Below are 25,170 nucleotides of genomic sequence, written 5' to 3' on the forward strand. Positions count from 1 at the left end.
AAGAACTCACAGGCAGAAGACGCGTAAACTGAAAGACACTTTACACAGTAGGTAACACTGGAAAGACTCCGCCGGTTAGCTAATGTTTACATATCGATGTTCATGGCATGTCGACACAGAATGGGATTCTCTTTGGGAAAACCTTTCTCAAAATAGATAAAAACTTATCAAAACCAAATTGTAACCAATTTCTTTCCAGTTCCACTCACAGTAATCTGGACCAAGAATTTATAACCTTGTAACAGTGCATCTATATATATTCTTGGAATGTTTCATATATAGTTTGACACAAATTCTAACATTTAATGCAGTAGTGAGCTAACGAAGAGGTTTGATCTACCAAAAATGAGGTAATAAGCGAGGGGTGTACGTATATGACGTGAACACTTGATTAAGCTCCCATTGCAGAACGCAAGATAGAGATCTTTCAAGTGTGATAAAACGGTTGATTCATTATTTTTCTTTCCTAAAGACAGCTAGTGATACTTTTTCAATGTTCCCGAAAAGATAGGCTACAAACTGATGTCATCAATAATTTGTGAATATCTAATGGACACTATTTCCTTAAATACAATTTTGATAGAAATGAGACTATAAAAGCATATATTAAAATTTGTGTCCGATCATTTTCTTAGTAGAAGGTCAATTTCGTAAAATATCTCATTCCGTTTTATACTCGGATATCAGAGTAAAGACACCGATTAGAAACGATAAACATAAATATAGCTACATATACCCGATAAACACTCATCTTTGTCAGTTTAAACATGGAAATAATTATATAATTGACAGGCGACGAACGCCATGTTTGAACTTCGAACTCCGTGTCCTTAAGAAATACTTTGCACGATATATTATGCGGCAATAGCGACAGAGCTTTTACCTTTCATAGTTGATATCAAGTTTGCAAAAGTACACACGAAATAACTCACTGCCAAGATAGCTCCTTGAGAAATTCCGCAAGACAAGGGAGGCAACTCTATTTAGGGCACCTCCCAGTCATGTGACCTTGTCGCCATTAATGTTTTGGATATTGGACGAGAAGTGAAATACTGAGAAATATGATCGAGCGTTTCATCTCATTCCCTGGTTGACTAGTTTTGATACTGTAAGTATATCTAGTAATAAGCAAGAATTGTTACTTTCTAAGCGATACAATAACTTCTAGGCCCAACACAGAGACGGTTTTCGTAATGACAGTGTGATATAACGGAGCCACCAACTCCAGTCCCAGCCATGTTTATTGACAACGTTCACTTTGTACAATACTGATAGTCACAACGGCATGATGCGTAACCGCTGTGTATATTATATATATATCCTGCTAGAAGTAGTCTTTTTGGCAGTGGTAATTTGAAAATCTTGATTCAGACATTGTTGGTATTTATGTAATAATGTTGAGTGATGTTTAGATGCTAGCCTTTACTAATTTGAGGCCATTTAAAATTGTTTATTTGTAGACTTGTTTTAGATGTAGACTTTAGCAGAACGTAAATTAGATGAAGTCAAATTGACATTAATAAGGGAAAAATAATTTGGGAGTGCTCAGTGTTTTAAAAAGTGGTAACCATCGCGGATTGCTCTTGGCATTTAATGTTTTAAAACAGTCAACTCAGAGTCTGAGCACAGTTTTTCAAGGCAGTGTGTTATCTCACTGGCCTAGTCCTGTAGTGTTTTTATGCAAGCACCAAGACTAATTCTTGAAATGATATTTGTACTCCCAGTATTTTTGAATTGTTTTGTTGTCTGCTAAACGTTTATCATCCCATCTGATCTCATGATCAATATATTGATACCAACATATCACTATTTCCTTCAAATGTGTCGACAAACTGCATTACACCAGCCAGGCGTAATGGCCACTAACCTCAACTGCATGTATATCTGTTAATGAGAAATTACTAAGTTTCATTCAACCACTAAGGAATGATTTGGAATGGCATGTCACTTGACCTATTGAAATAAACATGATAAATGTAATTACAATATACATGCAACAGAGTATTCTATTTGTGCCAGCAGAAATATCAATCACAAACTGCTGAATGGTTTGTCTCTTGAACAAAATGCAAGAGGGACTGCATGTTATCTAGTTCAGGGGTATGTGTCCTACAGATGTGTGAAATGGTAGAGTGTTACGCAAACAGTTGACAAATACCAGTGCCTTCAGCTAGCACTAGTTGCATGGATGGTTGCATGTGTGCTATATGATTATCCTACAATACTAATAAAAAAATATAGTAATAACATGTTCTATTTATTTGTTTGTCACTGCACGTGTTACATAAGTAAAATAATAATTCCTAATAAAAAAAAATACTATCTTTATTTCATATATACCATATTTACAAGAGTGGCTTTTGTCAAGCTGCAAACTACTATTGGTCAGAATGTTAATTTGACATCTAATCTAATCTATTATTAACCAAATGGTTGAATAATTTATTATAAGCTTTCAGTCTGTAACTTGCAGCAAGGTAAAAATAATTATTGTCAATGAAATTAAGAAGTATCAACATAAACATGATAAAATATCTCCCTAAATGTAGGCAAACTGTTTTATCAGGTGATGAAGATGTAGAAAGTCAGTATTTATAGTGCATCCATTTTAACTGGTAGGTGCTGACAGTCATTTTTGAAAATGTGTACCAGTTTTCTTCGTGTATATTTAAGAATTAAAGCAAAAAGGCCTGCCCTGGTATGTTGCCAACTATCGTTGTACTCCTATTCTAATTACAGACCCTCTTGTTTTGTCATAGGGAGTTTAAATAGGAATGTACACTGTTATAGATCACACAGCTTCAATGCTTCCATCGATAACCAGTTCACCTTCATGTATTTATTGATTGAGAAAGGAGGGGTTTTCTTGACTACCTCTTTCACATTGAAACAGATAACAACCATGTTACATATTGTTTGGATCGTTGTTCTGCCTACCATGTGCATTGATTCTCTCAAAATGCAGATTGGGAAACAAAGACAGCTGTACTTTTCCTCAGTATATTTTTATGTTGTTATTATTTTGCTATAACCTATTATTTGTGTAGCGCCAATATCATTTCAGCTGCTGAAAGGTGCTTATTTTTTGCCATGATCACTGGATGTCTTTCTTAGCAGCACATCATATTTTCAATCTCAACTCCCTAGGGGTTGTATATGTGGAAACTGTCTGTCTTCTGTCAGTCACTTTTGTTTCAGCTGCTCACTACATATCCAGGTTTCCTATACATGTACAAATCAGGATGACAATTGTTTGTCAGCAACCTAAGCATGTTGTAAGAGGTGACTAATGTGATGGGTAGTTGGGCTTGCTGACATGATATATCCCAGTTGCAGAGAATGATGCTCATGATATCAATCACAGAATTGTCTGACCCAGACTATTTACAAACCATTGTCATGCCATTGAAAAAATTTACGTGGATTTGAGCACCAAACAGACCATGTTTGCTGCAATGTTAAGGCAGTAGTTCATTGCACGTATTGACATTGTATGAGGATAAAAATTTCTATTTCAGCATATTGATCTATGTCTCTGTTTATCATATCATACCCAATGTTAATAGAAATTTACTCTGAATGTTACTTTTATCATTAGAGCTCCCATCATTATTTATTGACTTTTGGCTTTTGACAAAGCTTACATTCTGTTCTGAATAGAACACTATCTTTATTTCATCTTTACCAATTTAAGGGAGTTTTTATTGTTCTTGGTACAGTATAATCACAGTACATGACTGAGGTCTCTCATGGTCTCATGTGTCAATCTATAAATAACAATGAAAACATATAAGCAAGGGCAATTTGAAACCCTGATATGACTAAGGATGAAAAGTTTCCTGATCTACAATCTGGCTTCATGTCAGATATTTATTAAAACGTCATAAAAAATCATGCCAATTGAGTTCTGGGTTAGTTTCCATGGAAACTGATGAACTAAATATGTCCTACATTGTGCTGAGGACTAATATCAAACATATCACAGTGGCAATTAATTACATCTGCACAATGTCAGTTATAACTGTTTGTGAATATATTGTCGGGTGTGTGAGTGAGAGGGGAACCTGAGAAAGTATTTTTCGATCATTTGGCCTAGGAGGGAAAGGGTGACTCAGTCCTGATTGTAAAATGAAAGGGAGTGTCTGCTGCATCCTGTTTAAAGCCTGGTCCCAGACCAGTATATTTTTTTCTATTGGGCAAGCAGATTTGTATATCATGCTGTTGCGGTGCCCAGTTGACTTCCTAGTGTTAATTATGTTGTTTATTAAAAAATATGAATAAGGAAATCGGCTGGTATAGTGGAAAAATTATCATGGCAGATGATTTTATGTGTGCCATTGTACTAGAGTACACTAGCAATTTCAAAGCAGGAGTTAAAAAATCTCACCGCCATACCTAGGACAAGTCAGTTTTAATTTGGGGCAATCAAATAATGGTGTCTTACTTGTCGTTGGGGTACTGATAATTTCTGCTTGCGGTTTCAAACAGCAAGTAAACTTTGATTTATTTTCATGTCTTCTCAAAAGGTAGCTATTAATTAACAGTGACCATAAAGTAGAGTTATCTTCTTTGTTATTTATCACTTCTCAGTAAATAGTACACACTAATCATTAACATCAAATACCATGTTTATTTATTCTTTCATCATTACATCATCCTGATTATGTCATAAAAATCACTGCAAGTGGCTTTTAAAAAAAATTGAACACCTGCAAAGTTGTTTCCATCAATGACCATATAAAACTGTATAGCCTGATATTGAATGGAAAGAAACCTGCTACTTGTATGTGCACTTATAGTATGTCAGAATTGTAGACATTTGTGACTGGCCTATGTGAGGGTTGCACAGAAACATCTAGCTTTGAATTACGTGCATTTTGAGTCATATCATTACCACACCAATATGTATTCTACCATGACTTTTAAGTTTGTTCGTTTTTGATTAGCTGTTACTAGACAATTAGAAGTGAAAAATTTTCAATAACCACTACTGAGAGCCGGTTTACTGTACATCACACCAACATGTTCGGTTTTGAATGACATTTATCAGCGTTCAACGAACTATAATCACTTACAAAATGTATACACAATAGGATTATCTCCTAATTGCCTGTCATCCTGATTGACTGTTGGACAAATTGATACAAGAAATAGTGAATTTTTAATTCTGGTGAACATGAATATCAAATTGAAATCATTAACAGATGCTGTTCAGCTCAAGTGATTTGTAACCATGATATCAGCCCTGCCATCAACCTATAATATGTTATTGCATTGTGTTTTGAATTTGTTGAATGAATACACCATGTATTTTAGATAGCGATCAGATGTAACATATGTTGTGTTACGGATTACACTTTCTCACATTCTAAAAGCGTTGTGTATTCATAGAATTTCTGTGGTGTTCTGTAGATGTTCAGACTGGATGAATGGCTCAGTCTGAGAATATGTGTGGAATCCAGGATGGAACTTGACCGAAGAAGGTGTTACTAACACCCATGAACATCTGGCTAGCTTCTTAGGCCTATTCGTAACACACTGGCTATGATCAAAGTTACGAATTCTTAGGGCTACGAATGTTTCGAGAAAAAGAGCCCTGGATTAGAGTTACTCTGCTGCAGCCCATACTTGTCTCAACAGGTGAGTGATGGGTAAAGGTGGTCCCACTCACTGGCTCGGCCATCGAATCCCAGTAGATTTTTGCTCATGATGTCGACCACTGGATTGTCTGGTCCAGAACTGATTGTTTACACATCGCTGTGACAAGAAAATGATGATCGTTTGTTAAACAACTTTTTTATTCGGGTGTCCCAAATTATGAGACACATCATCAGATTTGGTCTGTTGATTTCATGTGGCTGTGGAAAATTTGGTTTTGTTGCAATTATTAGATTTTGTGTTAGTGAGCAATTCATCGGTCTCAAATGGAATCAAGCGGACTGTAGTGTGTGCGAATTTTCACTTTCACAATTTGGTAAGCTGTGTTGTGATTGGTTAGTCTCAAAGGTTAACTGACATGACCTCCTACAAGGGTTTGACAGACTCAGTAGAGGAGTGTAAGTGAGACTAAGTTTACTAGACTGCAAATACACGATAACACCCACAAATCTGAAAACACACTGTGTTGATAAACTAACATTGTCTTATCGTGGTTATTTTTGTCATACTGATGACAGTAGATGGAAGACTTACATATGTAAGTGTAACACATGTGACCTTCGTAGAAATTGTTACTTGTTTGGTGTATAGCTCTTGCTGTGTAGCTTGGGCAAACTGAGACAGCTAAAGAAATGCTAAAGGATATGGTCAGTTGGTCAGGATTCAGAAAATTTACAGCATATTGTGTCATTGTCAAGTAGATATGTGTTACATACTGTTGACTTATTGTTTTCTGTAGGATGTTGTTCATAACATTTGATCAATCACTCGCTTGTTTGGCTTGATTGTTTACTTGATGTATAAAAAACACTATAGAAAACGTTTTGATAATGTTGAAGCACATGTGAGGTTTTCTTCCTATGTTCGTTATTATCCAGTTTGTAAGTAATATCTACATCCTGTTGAGCTTATCCATCCATCCTTCCATCCACCCAACCATCCACCCGTCCATCCATCCTTAGACACATTCCCAGTTTATGTATAAGTTACAGTCAGATTCATCCCCATATCTCCAGGGTATATGGGCCAATAAATCTCAGCTGTACCCTGGATGCATCTACCTCCCTTGGCTGGCTTTTTATCCAATCAGGTGTCAACGTTGGGAAGTTGAACATACCAATCAGAGCTCACTTTTGCCTTTTAAATTATCTAACCGATTAAACTTGGCAATACAAACCATGCCGAGGTTCTCTGAAAGAGGTAGAAGGAATTCTTGCATATGTTTTTGTACAGTTTTGATCCTATCAATTTGTCTGTATGATTTGCCCAAAAATCTGAATCGCACTGAGAACAAAACATCGCAGCTGTGACTGCTATCTTTGTTGACACGGGAAAGCTTGGTTGTAACATCAGCTTAGCTGATTGGCTACAGTGAGAAGGCAGAGCCTGCTAAGGGAGTTGACGAAATTATCTAGCCAACCCATAGATGCGTCCAGAGTATAGTGGTGACTTATCGGAAGATATACCCTGGAGATATCAAGGATGCAGTCAGATTGTGAAAGCAGTGTTTTCGTGAAATGACTAAGAGGATCAGCTATGTTGCATCATTTTGTGTAACAACAATAAATATACTTCAGTCATTTTATGAAATTTCATTTAATAACTTAATCTACAAAAGTGGATCACAATTTCAACATCACTTATTTGAACAGTTCCAACTACTGTGGTATCGACTTTCGCTTGTCTTTGAGACATTTACACCTGTCCAGAGCAGCCACACCTCACGAACCCCTGTCCACAACATAAAGAGGAAATGAAATTTCATGAAATGACTGAAGTTTATTAATCGTTGTTGTAGAAAATAATACAAAATGGCTGACCTTTTTAGTCAGTTCACTAAATGACTAAAAGTTTTGTCTTTCCTGTCCTTCCTTCCATTCATCCTAGGCAGGTTATGGCCAAGTTGAGGTAACTTCTATATCACTGACAACAAAGCCAGGACCATGGTGAAGCTGAAGAGGCTAATGCTTAGTTCGTTTATTATTGCACTAAATACAGTGGTAAAATAATTCAAAACTTAGGAAAAGAAATCTTACAAAAATAAGATTTTTGAACCAGATATTTATTCTTGTCTAATTTGCATGCCACGGACACTAAGTTTATTCAAGATAAATCTTTGTCAGTGTTCTATGGTATTTATAAAATATAGATTTTTAATTCTCAAGAGAGTCAAGGGGACAACTTTAGGACTCCCGTTCTTTGTCCCAATTTCAAGCAATATATTTATATATTGAACAGTTGTATGATACATTGTATCATGATAATGATCAGTCAAGTGTTTCCTTCCTCCATGAGCTGTCGACATGTTTATCTCAGCTCTTGACTTTGCTGATACAATGACCGATACAAAGTTTGTTGTTGCATCTACTGACCTTTCACCCCCACACAACTGCTGTCTTCATCATGGTGTCTGTGATCACCTGGTAGCGGATTAGTAACACTGATATGTTTGCTGACTGGGACATCTCTTGATGTCTCATCATGATGTGTCTTTAATGGTTTTGGTCTTCTTCAATTTCTCTAATTTTAGTAAGGTAGGTCATAAATGCACAATGCCATTTAGAAGTGGATTATAGACTTCCACCGGACCATCCACAAATCTGCCAGATTTGTCAGAGGGTCCGACGCTATTTGTGAACACTGATATCGGGAACTGTTGCCAGTCGACATAGAATAATGCCATTGTGTTCAATCACTTGTTTCCTTGGGGGAGTAACATTAACTTCAGCTGTGCGGTGGAACAGAAAATGAATACGGAGTGAAATAGGAAGTATATAAATAATGATACCACATGACCCTGGTGGTCCTCTCGCCACATGATTTTCTAGAATAGGAAAGGGAACTTGACTAGGACAGTGATACAGATTGTCTCTGGTGGTCACAGTGTGAGTAAATGATAATCATAATGATTGTCATGTTTGTATAATGTTATCACATGTTTTCTTGATTCCATGGTGAATTGGGGCTCGGAGAAACAGATGATGATACGATAATGTGGTATATTATCCCAGGTCCAGTGTATGAATTTATCACAGTCTCCAACCTCGGTGTGGTGGTATTTCTATGGATTGTTTTCTAATTCTATTAGTCACTGTGAAACAGGTGAAAATGGACAAAAGTGTAGAGGATTAAAGCAGTATTCGAAATAGGTACTGGCCTGGTAGCCAGATGCTAGCTGAATGTGAATCAGGCCAGTAACATATTGTTAAAGCTGTCCAGAGTAGCTAGCGGAAAATCTCAGGTAATTTGTTCTTTATCCAGTGCACACGAATATGATAATGGCAGCACTCAAGGTGTTTCTGTCGCGTCATTTCGGGGTTTTGTAATTCTGATTCTGTTATGTATATTGGTGATTATTTCACCATACAAGTGTTTGAGTCAAGTTTTAATGTCAGGATGTCCAAATTAGACATGCAGATGAAGTGCTTACACTGATTCCGATGATGGTGGACACGTAATGTACCATCAGTCACTTGACTGACCTTGTCTAGAGGAAATCTTCCAGTCTTTGACTCTTAGTAATCACATACCATATCCTCTATCAAAACAGCCCAGTTTTGATTATGTATAGGCTGTTCTAACAAGGCAATGTTTTTGAATGGTCTGTTACTATCATGGCAGAGGATCAGAAATAGCATTACAGACTGTAAACGTTTACTTTCATGTACTAAAACGTATACTTCAACCACTGACCTACCCATCATTAATGATAGTCATTCTGTCGTAAGGGTTTATAAGGAACTGGTTTTAGTGATAATGCTGGATAATCCTGTATGCAGTGTTTATAGTGTGCAGATGTGTGGGTGTTGTGTTACAATGGAATCATGCTTATCTTTGTCATATTCGCAAACCTCTTCTAGCAGATGATATTCGCTTGAAACTAAATACATACTGTTTAAAATGATTCATTTCCTCATCCAGAGGGTGCATTTCAATTGCCTACAAGACCAAATACACACTGTTAAGTCCCACTTATTGAACAGCAACCAAGGTTGATGATGTTTTGTTTTGTAATTCATCACTCAAATTTCATGATTGAGATTTTCTGTTACTGTTTTAGAATTTTGGAAAGGAACGTAAGTGACGATATTGAAATATTCATTTTTCTGGACATATCGTAATATGCAGGCTTAAACCGTTTATACATGCAGGAAAATATTTTACAATCTTTCAGTGTCTAACACTTCCCACAAGGAAATACAGGACCTTCATATATCAGACATATGATATATATTTCCATTGTGTTAAGATATACACTGCCAATATGTTCAACACAATATATTTGTTTAGGAACTAACTAACACTGTGACATAACTGAACTACTGTTGAAAAGAGTGATAATGTCCACTCTCTGTTATTAAAAGGGGTATTGGGGTAGCCAAGTGGTTAAAGCGTTTGGTTGTCCCGCCAAAGACCCGGATTTAATTTGCCATTTTTCTGGGGTCTCACTCTGTGATTATTAATGGAATATTGCTAAAAATGTTGTAAAACTAAACTGACTGACTGACTGACTGACTCACTCACTGTTGTGAGGATATTTTAGGGTGATATTATGAAGCTGTGATAGTGGAGTTAGTGTAGACACAGAAAGCATATCCCAATTACCCTCCATAGACTGCCTGGGCTTCTGGTCTACCTTGTCGGATCAGGTTGTCAGGCCAAGCGTATGCAGTGTCAGCTGGTGTTTAGAAGCTTGAAACAGGACATGAACAGACTTATATAACTGACAGACACAATGGCAGGGAGGGATCAAGAACAAAGTAGGTCCCACTGTTTGTTAACACTAATAACAGTGTCAAAATCAGGGCCATTCAACTGACTAAGCAGTTGTGACAGACATGTTTTAACATATACTTCTGAATGTTACAGGACTGTGAAATCTTAGTGACATAGGTCCAGATAGAACATGGGACCTTATTGTCTATGTCTGTATGTTAAGATAGAATAAGTATTTTTAATATACAATTTGTAGTTTAAGTTTTTTTCATTGCATTTTATTGCACATGTACAATGATGTCAACCACTTATTTTGGTTGAGTTAGTCTGAATTTCAAATACAAAATCCACTCTCCAATTTGTCCATAAAAAATCTGATTTTTTAGAAAATATAAATGTGTTTGTAAATTGAAAATGTTTGAAAGAATTTTAGTAAATAGCCAATTAGTTATGTTTATTTGAGTGAAGTGGTATCTGGTTAAGTGTGCCCAGATATTGAGTATTTACAGGCTGAATCTAAAGATTTTCTTAGGAGAGACACCCCAACGATCCCTACCATCCAAAGGGCCTGAGCCCCTCTCACCCAGAATTTACACCTTCAAGGTTTGAAAATTTCTTTGACTAATGCATGGCTCACAAATTAGATTATATCTGTGTGCAGACAAAAATATTGCACCATGCATATCAGTACTGGTAATACTGTATGATCTATTATTGTGAGAAGCCAAAGCACTGGGTTTGATTCCAGACATGGTGAAACCCATTTCTGATGTCCCCACCATTGTATTGCTGGAATATTGTTTAAAAGGGCGTAAAACTATACTCGCTCACTGCTATTTTTGTGTGTAATTGTGAAAATGAAATGGAGCAGGTGCTGTTGTCAGATTGTGAAATATGTTTGTGAAATTCGACTTAGTGAGCCATCATTTGGCTGGATGCGATTGACGGTGAAACAGTACAAACTAATCATGATAAGAGCTTGTGTAAACATCACCTAGATGGTTACACAACAATTGCTGAAATGTGATATATGTGATCCCTGATGTAGGGTTTCAATAGCATCCTTTATGTTTTACAATACGTTCAATTAGTTTTTACAGTTACAACTGTGCTTTGTGAATTTTGGTAACCATGGTAACCAAATGTTGAGTTGTCATGGAGAGTGATGTTTTCATCAACTGAACCATGGCATTCTAGAGTGTGTTATTGATCTCACAGATGTGTGAGTATTCACTGTTAGGGTTCTCTTCAGACTGACTCTGGTTTAATGCATTATCAATGTACAGTATCATAAGCTGACAAGTTTGTGGGCATTACTCAACATGCTCAGTGACATTTGGAAATCTTAAAAAATATGATGGTTACCTCTAAGGCCTTCACACTGTCAACCCTACTAATGATAATTGTGATTGTTCAATTTCAGTGTGTGTATAATGAAACACTGACATTCGAATTTATATGGCATCACTTTAAAAATTTCTATCTCCATGGATTTTTAATCACAACTGTGCCCCAATGTAGACACTGTGCTGGTCTTAGTCACAATTAGTATATTTCGGTGGTCCATGCTGTTTGAGGCGGGTATCTAGGTATCTAGCACTATGAAACAATTAGGTCTCGGAAATACAATCAGCCATGCATACTCATGCATTTCATATTTGTGAAGTACAGCATTAAACCCAATTTTGCCTCACCTCACCTATGGCTTATCGTTATGTACAACTTTATTTCATGCTTCTGTTTGATAGTTACTCTATGCATTGTTTGTCTGTTACAGGTGAGCTGCCATCATGTTGGTGGATCGCCCAATCCCGGGTCATATCACCGGGCTGTATGTCTTCACTGTGCTCAACCTGATTGCTATGCTCAACGTGTCACTCGTCAGTGGTGACGTCTCTGTCGTAAGTTCTGCTTGCAAAGCCAACGTTTATGAATACAATTTGATTTCCTGATGAAGTAGGTTGAAAAGTTGCGTTGCATTTTGTACTTATTGCTGTTTATGTTCTAGTGTACTTTTAATTACAATAGGAAGTTGGCCAGAAACTGTGCCTAGTTTCCATTTGAAAGCGTGAGGAGAAGGGGTACCTCAGTTAGACTAATCCTTATTCCTGAACAGTGTTCACGAATAGCGTTGGACCCTCTGACAAATCCGGCCAATTTGTGGACAGTCTGATAGAAGCCAACATCCCACCATCCCCAGCGTCCGCCTGTATATTTCACAATGACCAAAGTTGTCATATGTGTCATGTCACACTGTCCGCTGTTTATTAATTTTACGTTTGTTAATAACGTCAATGCCAAATAAAAGAAATGTTAAATCTGACGTGTGTGTTTAATGGTCATTAAGCCTGTGAATTTTCAGTGGCGCAGACAGACATCTGAAATTTACAGAACCCAATGTCCTTTTTCTTTGAAACACTGTTTGTGGACACTGGTCCTGATAATGTTTGTCTTAGGGAAACAATGAGCTTCATTTGAATTGAAAAGGATCCCCAATGAGAGGGGAGATTCTGAACCCAGGACCTGAGGAAATCTAGACATGCTATATTTAGAGTATTTGCTTTACAGACAGGTTGAAAGGAAAGTAATGTGATTTAGGAACTATGAGGTAGACTATGCCCCTGCCTTCAAAGGTACCTCAAACTCTTTCTGTGGTGTAGTGGTTAGAGCATCCACCCGGAGATTGGAACACAGCATGGTTTATCTCCAGCCGTGTCATACCAAAAAATGTTTAAATATGGTATTTGTCTGGTCCCTGAATGGTGCTCAGTATTAATGGGCACAACAAGGATTAGTTGGCTCTGAGTCAGTATAATGTTTATGTAGGGGGTTTTCATGCTTAACTGTGGCATATATCTCGTTGTGCTAGCACTAAAATACCAGCTTGCATCTAAGCTAGTACAAGCAGCTGCACACATGAGCGAAATATTCTTAAGTGCGACGTTAAACCCCTCTTCACCTCACCTCTCTCAGATTACATTACGCACATATTTGTGACCTGTGATTTGGGTTTTAGTGAAGTGAACTTTCAAGGTGTTCATTTTGTAGGGATGTCTTGTCAAATCAAGATTGCTTATTGTGGCGTAAAAGAAATACTGATTAAAGTGGTATTGAACAGACTTTTTAACTCCTCTGTGTTTGTGTTTGACAGCTTGACATCCGACAGAATGAGACCATTGTAATCTTCGAAGATATGGAATCCCTATTTGGGCCCAGTCTGCCAGCAGATGGTTTAGTGGTAAGCAAATTGTTGATGCTAAAGATATAATCTGTAAGGGAAGGAGATGATTTGCTTATTTGATTTTGGTCATTTTGGGGTCATTTTTTTTTAACTTTATTATTTTGTTGTCCTGTTAGCTGGCAGCCATTAGCATTAAAAATTCTTTCATTGTAATCTCCTGCCAGGGTCGACTTGTGTATGTCACTCCACGCAATGCCTGTATGCCAGTGAATCCTCCCCCAGACTTGCCAAGGAGTGGAGTGGCATGGATAGCCCTCATCGCCAGGGACAACTGCGACTTTGCCCTCAAGGTGAGATCTGCATTCAGTGCCACTTCTTCGTTAATTATTTTAATGAGATCTGTTTTATAAAAGAGCTACAGGAAATGTTGATGATGAATGGTTGTTTAAAGGAAATTGTCAGTATTATATCATGATAAATTTGTCCTGGAATATTATTAATGTCAAAGTGCATTGTTTTTGCACATTGTTATGGTTTTACAGTTGAATTTTGTTGTGTCAGACTTGTGGGAAAACATCTGAGTCAAGACAACCAGTGGAGTGTTTTAAACCAAACAAAACTGATATTATTATCGCATATGGATGTACAACTAGATTTAAAGAAAAAGATTTCCAAGAATGTTCTTCACTATTTAAAATAAAAGAAATTACAAAAAAATAGAATTAAACAACAAAAAAAAGAAACAAGCATCAATATTTCTTTTAATTACTGAAAGTATTTTACTTTTGGCAATAAAATGAAGTGTATATGGAGCAAAAAAGCAACCTAAAACAAATTCATACAATCTTACTGTTTTGGCCAATAAAAAAATTAGGATTTTGTTTTTTGATCTGGGGAAATTCATTTTTTTTAATCCGTAAAAAAAGTACCAGCGGATCCATTAAACAAATAAAATTGGTCTGTCCTAAGAAGAAATTATCTCTTCCTTTTCTTGATAAAAATGCCTGCAAAATATGTTTCCTGCAGCCTTACCTTCATGCTACCATGATCTCTTCCCAGTGTCCTAAAACCTCTTGACACTTTGACAATAGCTCATCCAGTATTAAGCCCTGCACAGTGTTCTAGTCATAGTGCCCCCATCCATACTGGATGACTTGGCTAAGATGGAAATTGCTTGGTCACAATGGCTACTGAATATAACTTTATTTGATTGGTGACCATCACAGCATCTTATGTATTTCCAGGGGCCCATTTCACAAAGTGATTTTAGTGCTATGACTGTCATAAGTTCATGTTAAAGTATGGGAGTTACGATCGTCTTAATGCTACGATCGCTTTGTGAAATGGGGCCCAGGGCTTGCGTATGGGTTTGCTAACCCATGGATCAGTTCTAATGGTTCTTGTGATTTCATACATACCCATCCTTGGCTTACATAATGAAAATGAGGAAAGGAGGACTTTATTACCTAGGAAGGAAGGAAGTTGTCATTTTAAATGGATATGGAGACATCCTCTTTTTCTCAATAATTTAATAATTAATTCCCAGCAAACTCAAACATAGTCATGAGGACACTATGCCTTTGATATTGCTCAACATGGGGCTGGTTTGTTACTCCCACTCTCATTGGTACTTTGGACCTTGTGTAGCCAATCATATTGGCAAATGGAACCAAGGGTGGGTTATCTGAGATAAATTTGAAATTGCAAGAACCGCTTGAATGAGTCCAGGCAATGTAGAGGGTACCTTGACTGTTGTTTGGCCACTGTAACCAGAGGGTGTGTATTAGTACTCACTCTATCAACCACTGGTTTGATTTTAGTCAAGGTTGAATCACAGTTTTGCCTGTCATGATGGATGTTGTACTTGTAATATGCCTTTAATGACATTATTAATCTCAGTTGTAAAATTATGAGGAGAAAGTATTTAAGTATTTAATTATTCATTGAATTAGTTGTGTTTTACATCTTTCTGTTGTCACGTTATGGTTAATGCACTTGTTAACTTAAATAGATGTTGCTGTTTCAGTCAGTAATGATAGCTATAATCTCTCTGCAGTTATTCAAACTTGAATTTTAATATTTTTATGATTTACTTATGTTGCTAAGTTCTGCCTGTGTAAAAATTTTTAGTCTTGATTTTATCTACTTTGTCTCTCAATTTAGTACTTCTTATGAGTCATATTTTGGAAGCCATTGCAAACTATTGCGTAAAATGCACAGTTTTCCCTGCAGAGTTAAAAGTGTTTCTCGGTGTAAATTTGTGGAAATCATTTCCGCCGTAATTGTCAGTTCGCCTCGTGTTAACATATTTTTAGACATTTTGTTCTTTCGAACTGTACATGATGTAAAGGAAAACCGTGCAGCTCTGTTTATTTTTTTAATTTTCAGTTTTTAAAAGGTATTCCCTCCTCCTTTCCAAGCACAGCTCAAACCAGCACATTTTCACTAGTGTGTGGACCTCCCTTTGCTTTGCAAAAAGTGTGCTTTTGAAAGCCTGTGAAAATAAGCTATTGCTACTGTCTGAAGGAGCCTCCATTTGCTGTGCGTTCCATGTGTATTGTGTGTGTGTGAATCCCATGATTGTTCGTTTGAATCCCAAATTGTTGGATTGTCAGTGGCAGACAGGCATCTGGTCTACTTCTAAGATTTTGATCACCTCCCACACTTGGATGAGAACATGCTGAATATTTGTGGCCAACACAAACTCCTGTCAGCTCACATGCACAAGGCCAACACAAACTCCTGTCAGCTGACATGCAAATGGCCAACAGAAACTCCCATCAGCTGACGTGCGTAAGCCAACACAAACTCTTGTCAGCTGACATGCACAAGACCAACACAAACTCCTGTCAGCTCACATGCAAATGGCCAACAGAAACTCCCATCAGCTGATATGCACAAGGCCACCACAAACTCCCATCAGCTGACATGCACAAGGCCAACACAGACTCCTGTCAGCTGACATGCACAAGGCCACCACAAACTCCCATCAGCTGACATGCACAAGGCCAACACAGACTCCTGTCAGCTGATATGCACAAGGCCACCACAAACTCCCATCAGCTGATATGCACAAGGCCACCACAAACTCCCATCAGCTGACATGCACAAGGCCAACACAGACTCCTGTCAGCTGACATGCATAACCCCAACACAAACGCCTGTCAGCTGACATGCACAAGGCCAGCACAAACTGCTGCCAACTGACATGCCTAAAGCCAACACAAATCGTAATCACCTGAAATGGGCAAGCTTATGTGAAAATATTTTGTATCATTTGCTTTGTGACTAGAGAAGAGACCAGTTTAAATATAGGGTCACCAAAGATGTCATGAAGGGGGGTAACTCTGGCCTGTTTATCATGAAAAACAAATTTCTCATAAGGGCATTACATTTTGACACTTATATTTGGCATTCCACTTTCAGTGTAAGAAACATTAGTGTATGTTTTCAAACATCGATATTTACTCATTCGAAATTCCATTTTGCTTCATGCAAGATATAAAAGTGTTTTACTTAGTTACCTCCCTTCATTTACACAATTCTTACAGGTTACACAACACCAAATGTTTTTCCATAGACTTCTATAGTAACCTTATATTTTTGAAAAAAAAATCCAGGCTATCAACAGCCAAGCCATGTACATAGGGTTACAGTCTGACCTTTAAACTACAATAAAACACAGATTCTGTCCAACTTGTCCTGCTGTTCTTTCCATCACAGGAAGCGGAACACATCAACCCTTCATTCCGCACCAAATGTCACGTACTTGAAAATATCGGTGCACACATAACCATAAGTCATGGTGACAAAAAATGACAGCACTGAATACTTAAAATTGTGGTCAGTTTAATTACTGGATGGATGTGCTTTTAAAACACATAAACATCTTACACTATTTCATCCAATCACAGCTGTCACAGGCCTCTGTCCGTTTGAGTTGTTTCCATACGGTCTTCGCTTGAGGGCATGTGATATTGATATAGTGTAGTGGAACCTGTAATGTGGTCCTTTCTAGTGGAATTTACATAGTTACCTCCCTTCATTTTCACAATTCTGGGATCTTTGGAATATTGTGACTGTGGTCTGTTTGCAGTGAAAGAGTAAGGATGAATTTCATTTCAAGCGAAAAAGTAAATCAAATGAAGTGAAATTGAGACTGTGAATCCTCAAAGTTTGCCTTGCCCTTTGAACATATAAAACTCAGAATTTGATTCAGCTATAAGTTGGATAAAATTTGTTAACAAATGTTCATAGTTTCAAATAGCTATTATTGGTTTGTATTACAAGAGAGTAATCACAGTAATTGGATCAGTGAAACAAATGTATGGGCAATACATAAGTGTAAACTTATACCAACCCCACTTGTTCTCAGTGTTTCAGTTAAGTGAAATCCCATAATAATTAAGATTGATCGGTAAACAACTTTTGTCCAGAGTCAAATTAAAATTCTCAAGATTTTGATGTTCATTTGGCAAGATAAAATTATGAGAATTCACGCAAATTAATTTCACTTTATTAGGTTTAGTTTTTTGGTGAAATGAAAGTGAAATTCATCAGTACATTTTCACTGCAAACAGAATATAGATTACCATAAACATTACTGGTTGTTGTCGTCATTAGAGTGACCCATGTCTGCAGCTTGACTTTTTAAAACTTTTTTCCTCCTTAACAAACTTGACCTCCTTTGCTCTTCCAAAGCAAGGCATGTGCTTTGTTTCATCTGTGTGTCTCGAAGTTTGTGGGGGCGGTGGGGTAGCCCAGTGGTTAAAGCGTTCGCTCGTCACGCCGAAGACCCGCGTTCGATTCACCACACGGGTACCATGTGTGAAGCCCATTTTCTGGTGTCCCCTGCTGTGATATTGCTGGAATGTTGCTAAAAGCGGCGTAAAACTAAACTCACTCACTTACTCATTCACTCGGAGTTTGTGAAAATGGAGGCTCTGACAGATCAAGATCAAGACAGGTATTCAATGCAAAATCTTATCATAATGTATGCTGTCCCCCAAAAGAGGCCACTGAAGAAATGGTTTGGTGTTTTTTCAGGTATTGCATGCGCAACAAGCGCACTTTGATATGGCGATAGTTCAAAACAGCTTCAACAACGATGAACTCGTCAGAATGGGAGGAGGGAAATGTAAGTCCTTTGCATGGTGTGTTGCCATGGTGATACTAAACTTTCCCCATGGTTACTGTGTTTCTATAGCAACTGATTGCATGGTTTCCTTGGTGCCATTAACATAGGAGACCAGATTGAATACATCTGACTGTATCTCTGAATTTGGGTGTATTCTGCATGGTGTCCTAATGGGCTTGTTACTATGGTGATGGTAGATTCCTTGGTAGATAGTGAAAGAATGCAGTGCAAATATTTCAGGTTTATAATGCACAGCTGGGAGGTTACAATCTTGCTATTGTCCACAATTCAGAAGGAAAGGACAAGATTTTTCCTATGCCAGGTGGTAAGTGTTACCCCTATACCCTCATATTGAAAGTGGAAAGGCTCCCTTTCCCTAAACATGTCAACACATCAATGTATAACTAAGGTTTGGTATTGCCAATATTTTCATATTGCGATATATTGTGATATATATTGTGAAATTGTAACACATGGGTTAAGGTAATGATATTACTGTTTCCTTTCTTTGTAAACAGTGCCACTGGCCACTGTCAGGACTTGATTGTACAAGAGATTGACTGAAAATGTTTCCAAATTTATGATTTCACTTTTAAGTTTGAAACTTCAGAAAAAGTGTCACCATTTTGGTTTGCTTATCCTTACAATGCGTGCCAGTACCTATCTGTTTTACTTATTCATATAGTTTAAAAGTCAAATGGAAAAACCTTGTGACACCACTTTCAACAAAGGTGATACTGACCCAGCTTGCACAAATTGAATCAAGGATTGGTGAGACCAGAGTCTGCATACATTGACTGAGCTGGGCAACCATGTTAAACATGCAGCATTGTATCACAGTGGTCCCTGATATTGGTGCTCCGTTTAATTGAAATGATTGGTTGCAGTGACTAAATGATGAAGCAGTTGATCATCCCCTCTCATATGAGTACACAAACAATTTGGGAAGACTTGTTTGCATTAACAATATTTTTCACAAGTTGGTTTTGTCCGTCATTATTCTTCGATTTCATAAGCACTACAAGCTGGTTCCAAGTCATGATTGACTATATTTAGTATTTTCCTCCAGGAATTGTCTTTAACATACTAGCCTTTCTTTAATGATGTGAAATTTCAAAGGCATTTTGTGCAATTTCCAAAATAACCCAAAAGAACTACACATTTTTCTTTATTTTTTGTGCATGAACAACCAGAACAGGTATATTTCATAAATGATGCTAACCAGTTATTTTTGGCTATTATGAACTAATCATAGGTTATGATTTTTAACCAATTCCCAACACTATGGTCTACCACTGCGACGCCAGTATTTGTCTTGATTTCAACAAGCTCTCTCTCTCTCCCTGGCTCTCCTCTTTCTTTCTTTCTCTCTCTCTCTCTTTCTCTCTCTCTCTCTCTCTCTCTCTCTCTCTCTCTCTCACACACACACACACACTTACTTGCCTAGTCTATGTACATCAATTAATGACTTGTTTATCATTACAGATGGCAGTGAGATTACTATCCCTTCAGTATTTGTTGGGTACCACAACGGCATCACCCTTGGCACTGAATACAACTACAAAAACACCAACGTCCTCATCAATGTTGATGATGGTATCCCCGACATTGACTACAAAGTCTACCTCTGGCCTTTTGCCATCGTCATAGGGACATGTTTCTGTCTTATGTTGGTGTTCATGGTATGTACTTGACACTTTGTCAAATATTGAGGTCAAATTTAGTTCAGCAAGCATCCCTGAATCCTTAAACTAGAGGGTATTCAGCCTTTATATCTCATATGAGTCTCAAATGCAAAGAGAATGTCTTTTACCATTAGTAGTTCTCAACCTGTTTTACAACATCAGTTCAGGAAATATATCATACTAATAAATTCAGGCTGAAATCTTTTCAACCAGTGTTAAAATACTAGTTTACAAATTGATATTTTAATTGTTATGAAATTAAAATTCATAATCATAGCAGGTATTTATCACAAAGAGTAATTTGGTTTGACTTCACAAGCAGTGTAACTGATAGTTAATGGTTATATATACAGCTGCAAGGGTGGACCATCTGAACATCGTTACACCAGGAAAACATTCGGAAATGCTCAAGTACATTACTTACATGAAATAAAAGTATCTCATGCAATACCTTGTAGGGTTCATCATGCTTGTTCAGGGAGGATTGTTCTTGCTGTCTGGCACTCAATGGGTGCATTGAAATTTATACTGAGGGGAAAAAATCAGTGATCACTCGAAAGCTTGTGTGTTCATTTATTTATTTACCAGGTTTCTTCACATGCTATGCCATACACAGACTTTTAAAAACCCTCTTCAAAAATAAGGAACACTGTTGCTTTTATGTGATCCCTAATTTTTTTTTCTTAGTATATATGTGTTTGAGTAAACTTTGACTAGAATATCATAGCATTGAAAAACTCTATTCATTCATTCACCAACTCATCATCCTTGTGAAAGAAACCTGTGCACACCATGAAACAAAATTGTCAAAGAATTTGAAATGTTTCATTGCATGTCGGTAACAGTCACCTTTCTGTTGTTTCAGATCGCTAAATGGTGTCGTGACATCAGGCGCCAGAGAAGGTCAAGGTTATCTAAAAAACACCTTAAAAAGATACCAATTAAGAAGTTCAAGAAAGGTAAGTATTGTATACACAAGATTAGTTTATATTGCTTTAGTGATTGAGTGACATATGTAAAGTGTCCTTTGTCTATTCTTTGAAGTCTGGAGTAATTGGACAGTGAGTGTTGTAGCGTAAGTGTGGACAGGTGTGACCTGTAGTCTTCGATGTTGCAGGTGACTACTATGATGTCTGTGCTATATGTCTGGATGACTATGAGGAAGGAGAGAAGATGAGGGTGTTACCTTGCTCACATGGTAAGAATAATCACATGACAATAGCATGATAATCACATGACAATAACATGAAAATCACATGACAATCACTTGACAATCGATGGTCATAAGTGACATACAACTGACCAGTCTAAAAGAAATCTATGTATATGTGTGGGATTACTCTTTCGTAGGGCCAGACCAATTTTATTTCTGGTTTTATGGAATTTTGCTCTCTGAAAACCTAAAGGCAGGAGGGGAAAAAAACATCACTAGTCAAAGTAATGTTCTATATAAATATTAAAAGTATTTTACTTCTGACATGAGGGAAAATAGCAAAATAAAATCACCAGTAAAAGCAATGTTCCATCTAAATGTTAAAAGTATTTTTACTTCTGGCAATTTATGATGTGTATATGGGGCAAAAAGCAATTAAAAATACCATTTTCATTTAAGTCTACATTTTTGGCCAATAAAAGCATTAGAAATTTATTTTTTAGTGGAGAAAATCATTTTTTATGTCGTTTCTTATTCTTGAAAAAATGTGACTGGCAGATGTGTTAAACAAGAATTAAAATGGTCTGGCCACAATAAAGTGTAAAGTTTGGTATCTTGGGTGATTACTCTCTAAGTCACTATGCAAAGTTGTGTCCCTTTGGTAATGCCAGGATTGCTTCATTGGTTTCAGTTCAAGATATTACAAGGGTAACGCTATTTTTCAGGGCATTATCATTTGCAGAAGCCTGAGGTCTTTCATTAACTGCCCGACGAAGGAGGGCAGTTGAAAAGACCGAGGGCTTCTGCAAATGATAATGCCCTGAAAAATAGCGTTACCGTTATTATAGCTAAAATGAATAGAATTTTTAATAAAATAAGAATAAAAACAGCCGCATCGGTTTAGAAGCATTTACTGCCAACAACAAAACGACGGAGGTCACTGACACACATTTTACAAATATAGTCACGTCATAGAATAACACAGATGACGTCACTATTGAGAGTGACGACATTCGACCTTGTCCTTTACTCATACTACCAGCCGCCATTGTTTTCAGTCATCAACAACGTTAGACTTCCAGTTGATATTTTCATTGCTGTATGTTGTAATTTATGGTACAATTGTTATGGTTGGCACAGGCAGGAAAGTGCATAATGGCACAGGCACAAGTGACGAATGTAAGCCAGATATATGGTCAATAATGAACCCAAGTTCAATCGAGCCGTAGGTGATTGAACTTCAACAGCTGAGCTACTTATGACGTCACCTAACAACGGGCTTGATAATGGCCCGTCGTCAAGCATTTTGCGGGCATTATCAAGTTACAGTGGACCACTCATTTCTGATAACGAGCGGTCGTTTTCATGATAATTCTATCCATTTTAGCTATAACTCCTGTTAATGATCCCCTGTCTTCTATCAGTCAATTATCGATAAATGATTGACTACAAGTATGAATTATGAACAGAAGACCAGCTGATGAGACAATTGCTATATGATAGCTTGTCACAAAGATATGTCATATGACACGAGATTGTAGCCCATTCTTCTTTAGAAATGGACAAAAAAAACCACTTTGACAAAAGGATATTAAGAATCATGGAGTATTTGACAACTAATATGAATTTAGATCACAATTTTAGAGTAAAATGATATGTACATCAATTATTTGTGTGTGTGAAAATTTAGAAACATTGAACTCAAGAACTGTGTGTCAAATTCGATGCAGAAATCAGAATAGAATGGCTGTACATCTAATAGTAGATGTGACAAATGTCAGTAAAGCCTTGTATGTGAATTCGATGAGAAGTGAGCCTTTCCCAAATACAAAATGTTTTCTCAAAGCATACATGCAGGAAAGCTGCCGTTTTGTTGACAGTTTGACCAGCAAAAGCAAATCAAATTGCTTGTTTTGATCACATGTTATATTCTCAGGAGTATTCGTTGTTTTTAGAACCACGTTTTCCTAACAAACGACATTTACGAAACCTTAATCAATGCTTGCATATTCAAACATGAACTTAAACATAGGTTTAAATAATATAGGTATCCACACTAAAACTGTTCTTACGCTGCAAGCCAGTACATGCTCAAGAAGAAAACGACTGCTTCTTGGCAGGCTATAAATACACTTGACTTCCTGTATTATGGCTGCGATCGCAAGCCAACCAAGGTATTTACAAATGTTGCATGCACACCAATTGTTTATGTTATTCTTGAATGTACTATACAGTCTTATTGATTGAAATCTTTTTCAATTGAATATCAAAGTTTGAATGTCAAACGATCAATAGACTGATTATTTGATCAATCGATGCACCTCTACTAATGTGTAATGTATAAACACTATTCCACTGACGCAACTGCCATAAAAGGCGACTATGCTTGTTGTAAGAGGCAACTGATGGGATCGGGTGGTCAGGCTCACTGACTTGGTTGACACATGTCATCGGTTCCCAATTGCGCAGATCAATGCTCATGTTGTTGATCACTGGATTGTCTGGTGCAGACTTGATTATTTACAGATCGCCGCTATATAGCTGGAATATTGCTGAGTGCTGCGTAAAACTGAACTCACTCACTCACTCACTCACTCACTCACTGACGCAACTTGACAGTGATTTTCACCAAAGATGTACCTGTCTGCAGTCTGCATCAGTTAATACTTTCTATGCACATTTTTTAAATGAAATGATAGCAGTATTAACCTTAACTGACAAATTGAGGCAGATAGTCGAAACGGTATACCACTTTATTAGTAGAGCCGCAGTATCTTGCATTTGGTTCAGTGCATTGCAATCGAGAAGTTTGGTATTTCCTGTTTTCATACCATTATTTCTATTAAGCCATAAAATTATGGTTATTTTCTTCCACATTATTATACCATGGAAAGTATGGCTCTTCTCAGTTTTCTTCATCATTTCTCATATACTGAACTGAAATGACCCGATCCGAAAGCCTTGTACTACAATATGTTCTGTGGAAACAGCATACCGCTTCACAGTGTGAGCCATTGGCCTGCTATTACTAGTAGTAGCTCGTGGCTAGTCAAAATCTGTTCAGACCAGTAAATCCCAACAGTGACAGGCCCAACTGCCTGAAGAACTTCCATGGAGTCATATTGTAAATACATCACTCTCTCTGAGAGAGTATTACACTCTTTAAATCATGCAAGGTTATGGCTTGATAATAGTGTTCATCATATTAGCAGTTTAATGATGAAACAAATTCAAATTTGTGAATTATTTTGTGGACTTCAGGCTAGCCCAGGTGGCTAGCACAATTTTGAATCCATTTCACACACTGCCATTTCACCGCGAACTGTTGGTCTAGAGTGAGAGATCAGATAGTTATGCCATGAGCATGTATTCGTGGGTGGACACTGGCGCTTACTAAAACACTGGTTGTCTGGTGTTTCAGCCTACCACGTCAAGTGTATAGACCCCTGGCTGTTGAAGAACAAGAAGACGTGTCCTGTGTGCAAGCGACGAGTGATACCAGGCCAGGATGCAGAATCTGAGTCAGAGTCTGACGAGGAGAACAGTACCACATCCCCAACAGAGGCCACGCCCCTCTTGGGAGGTCAGACCAGAAGTAGTCCCAGTCGCAGGTCGACCTTTGACACTTCAGGTGTGTTTC

General features: G+C 37.4%; 1 protein-coding gene across 2 annotated transcripts in view; it reads left to right on the forward strand.

Moving 5' to 3' along the window:
* The first annotated feature begins 998 nt into the window (after window positions 1–998).
* The window catches only part of LOC137281441 (E3 ubiquitin-protein ligase RNF13-like), a 30,636-nt gene continuing 6,464 nt past the window's right edge, over window positions 999–25,170 (forward strand). The window contains exons 1-9 of one of the 2 annotated variants that reach the window (XM_067812667.1): window positions 999–1,108; window positions 12,152–12,275; window positions 13,526–13,612; window positions 13,780–13,905; window positions 18,602–18,692; window positions 20,178–20,374; window positions 21,243–21,336; window positions 21,495–21,575; window positions 24,952–25,161. In XM_067812667.1, coding sequence (XP_067668768.1) covers window positions 12,165–12,275; window positions 13,526–13,612; window positions 13,780–13,905; window positions 18,602–18,692; window positions 20,178–20,374; window positions 21,243–21,336; window positions 21,495–21,575; window positions 24,952–25,161 — 997 coding nt within the window. In that variant the 5' untranslated portion in view covers window positions 999–1,108; window positions 12,152–12,164. Of the gene's footprint in view, window positions 1,109–12,151; window positions 12,276–13,525; window positions 13,613–13,779; window positions 13,906–18,601; window positions 18,693–18,932; window positions 19,018–20,177; window positions 20,375–21,242; window positions 21,337–21,494; window positions 21,576–24,951; window positions 25,162–25,170 lie in introns of both variants that reach the window. The other variant, XM_067812668.1, reaches the window with a different exon arrangement.

Source organism: Haliotis asinina, chromosome 4 (genome assembly GCF_037392515.1).
Source record: "Haliotis asinina isolate JCU_RB_2024 chromosome 4, JCU_Hal_asi_v2, whole genome shotgun sequence".
In the NCBI taxonomy this organism is placed as follows: domain Eukaryota; kingdom Metazoa; phylum Mollusca; class Gastropoda; order Lepetellida; family Haliotidae; genus Haliotis; species Haliotis asinina.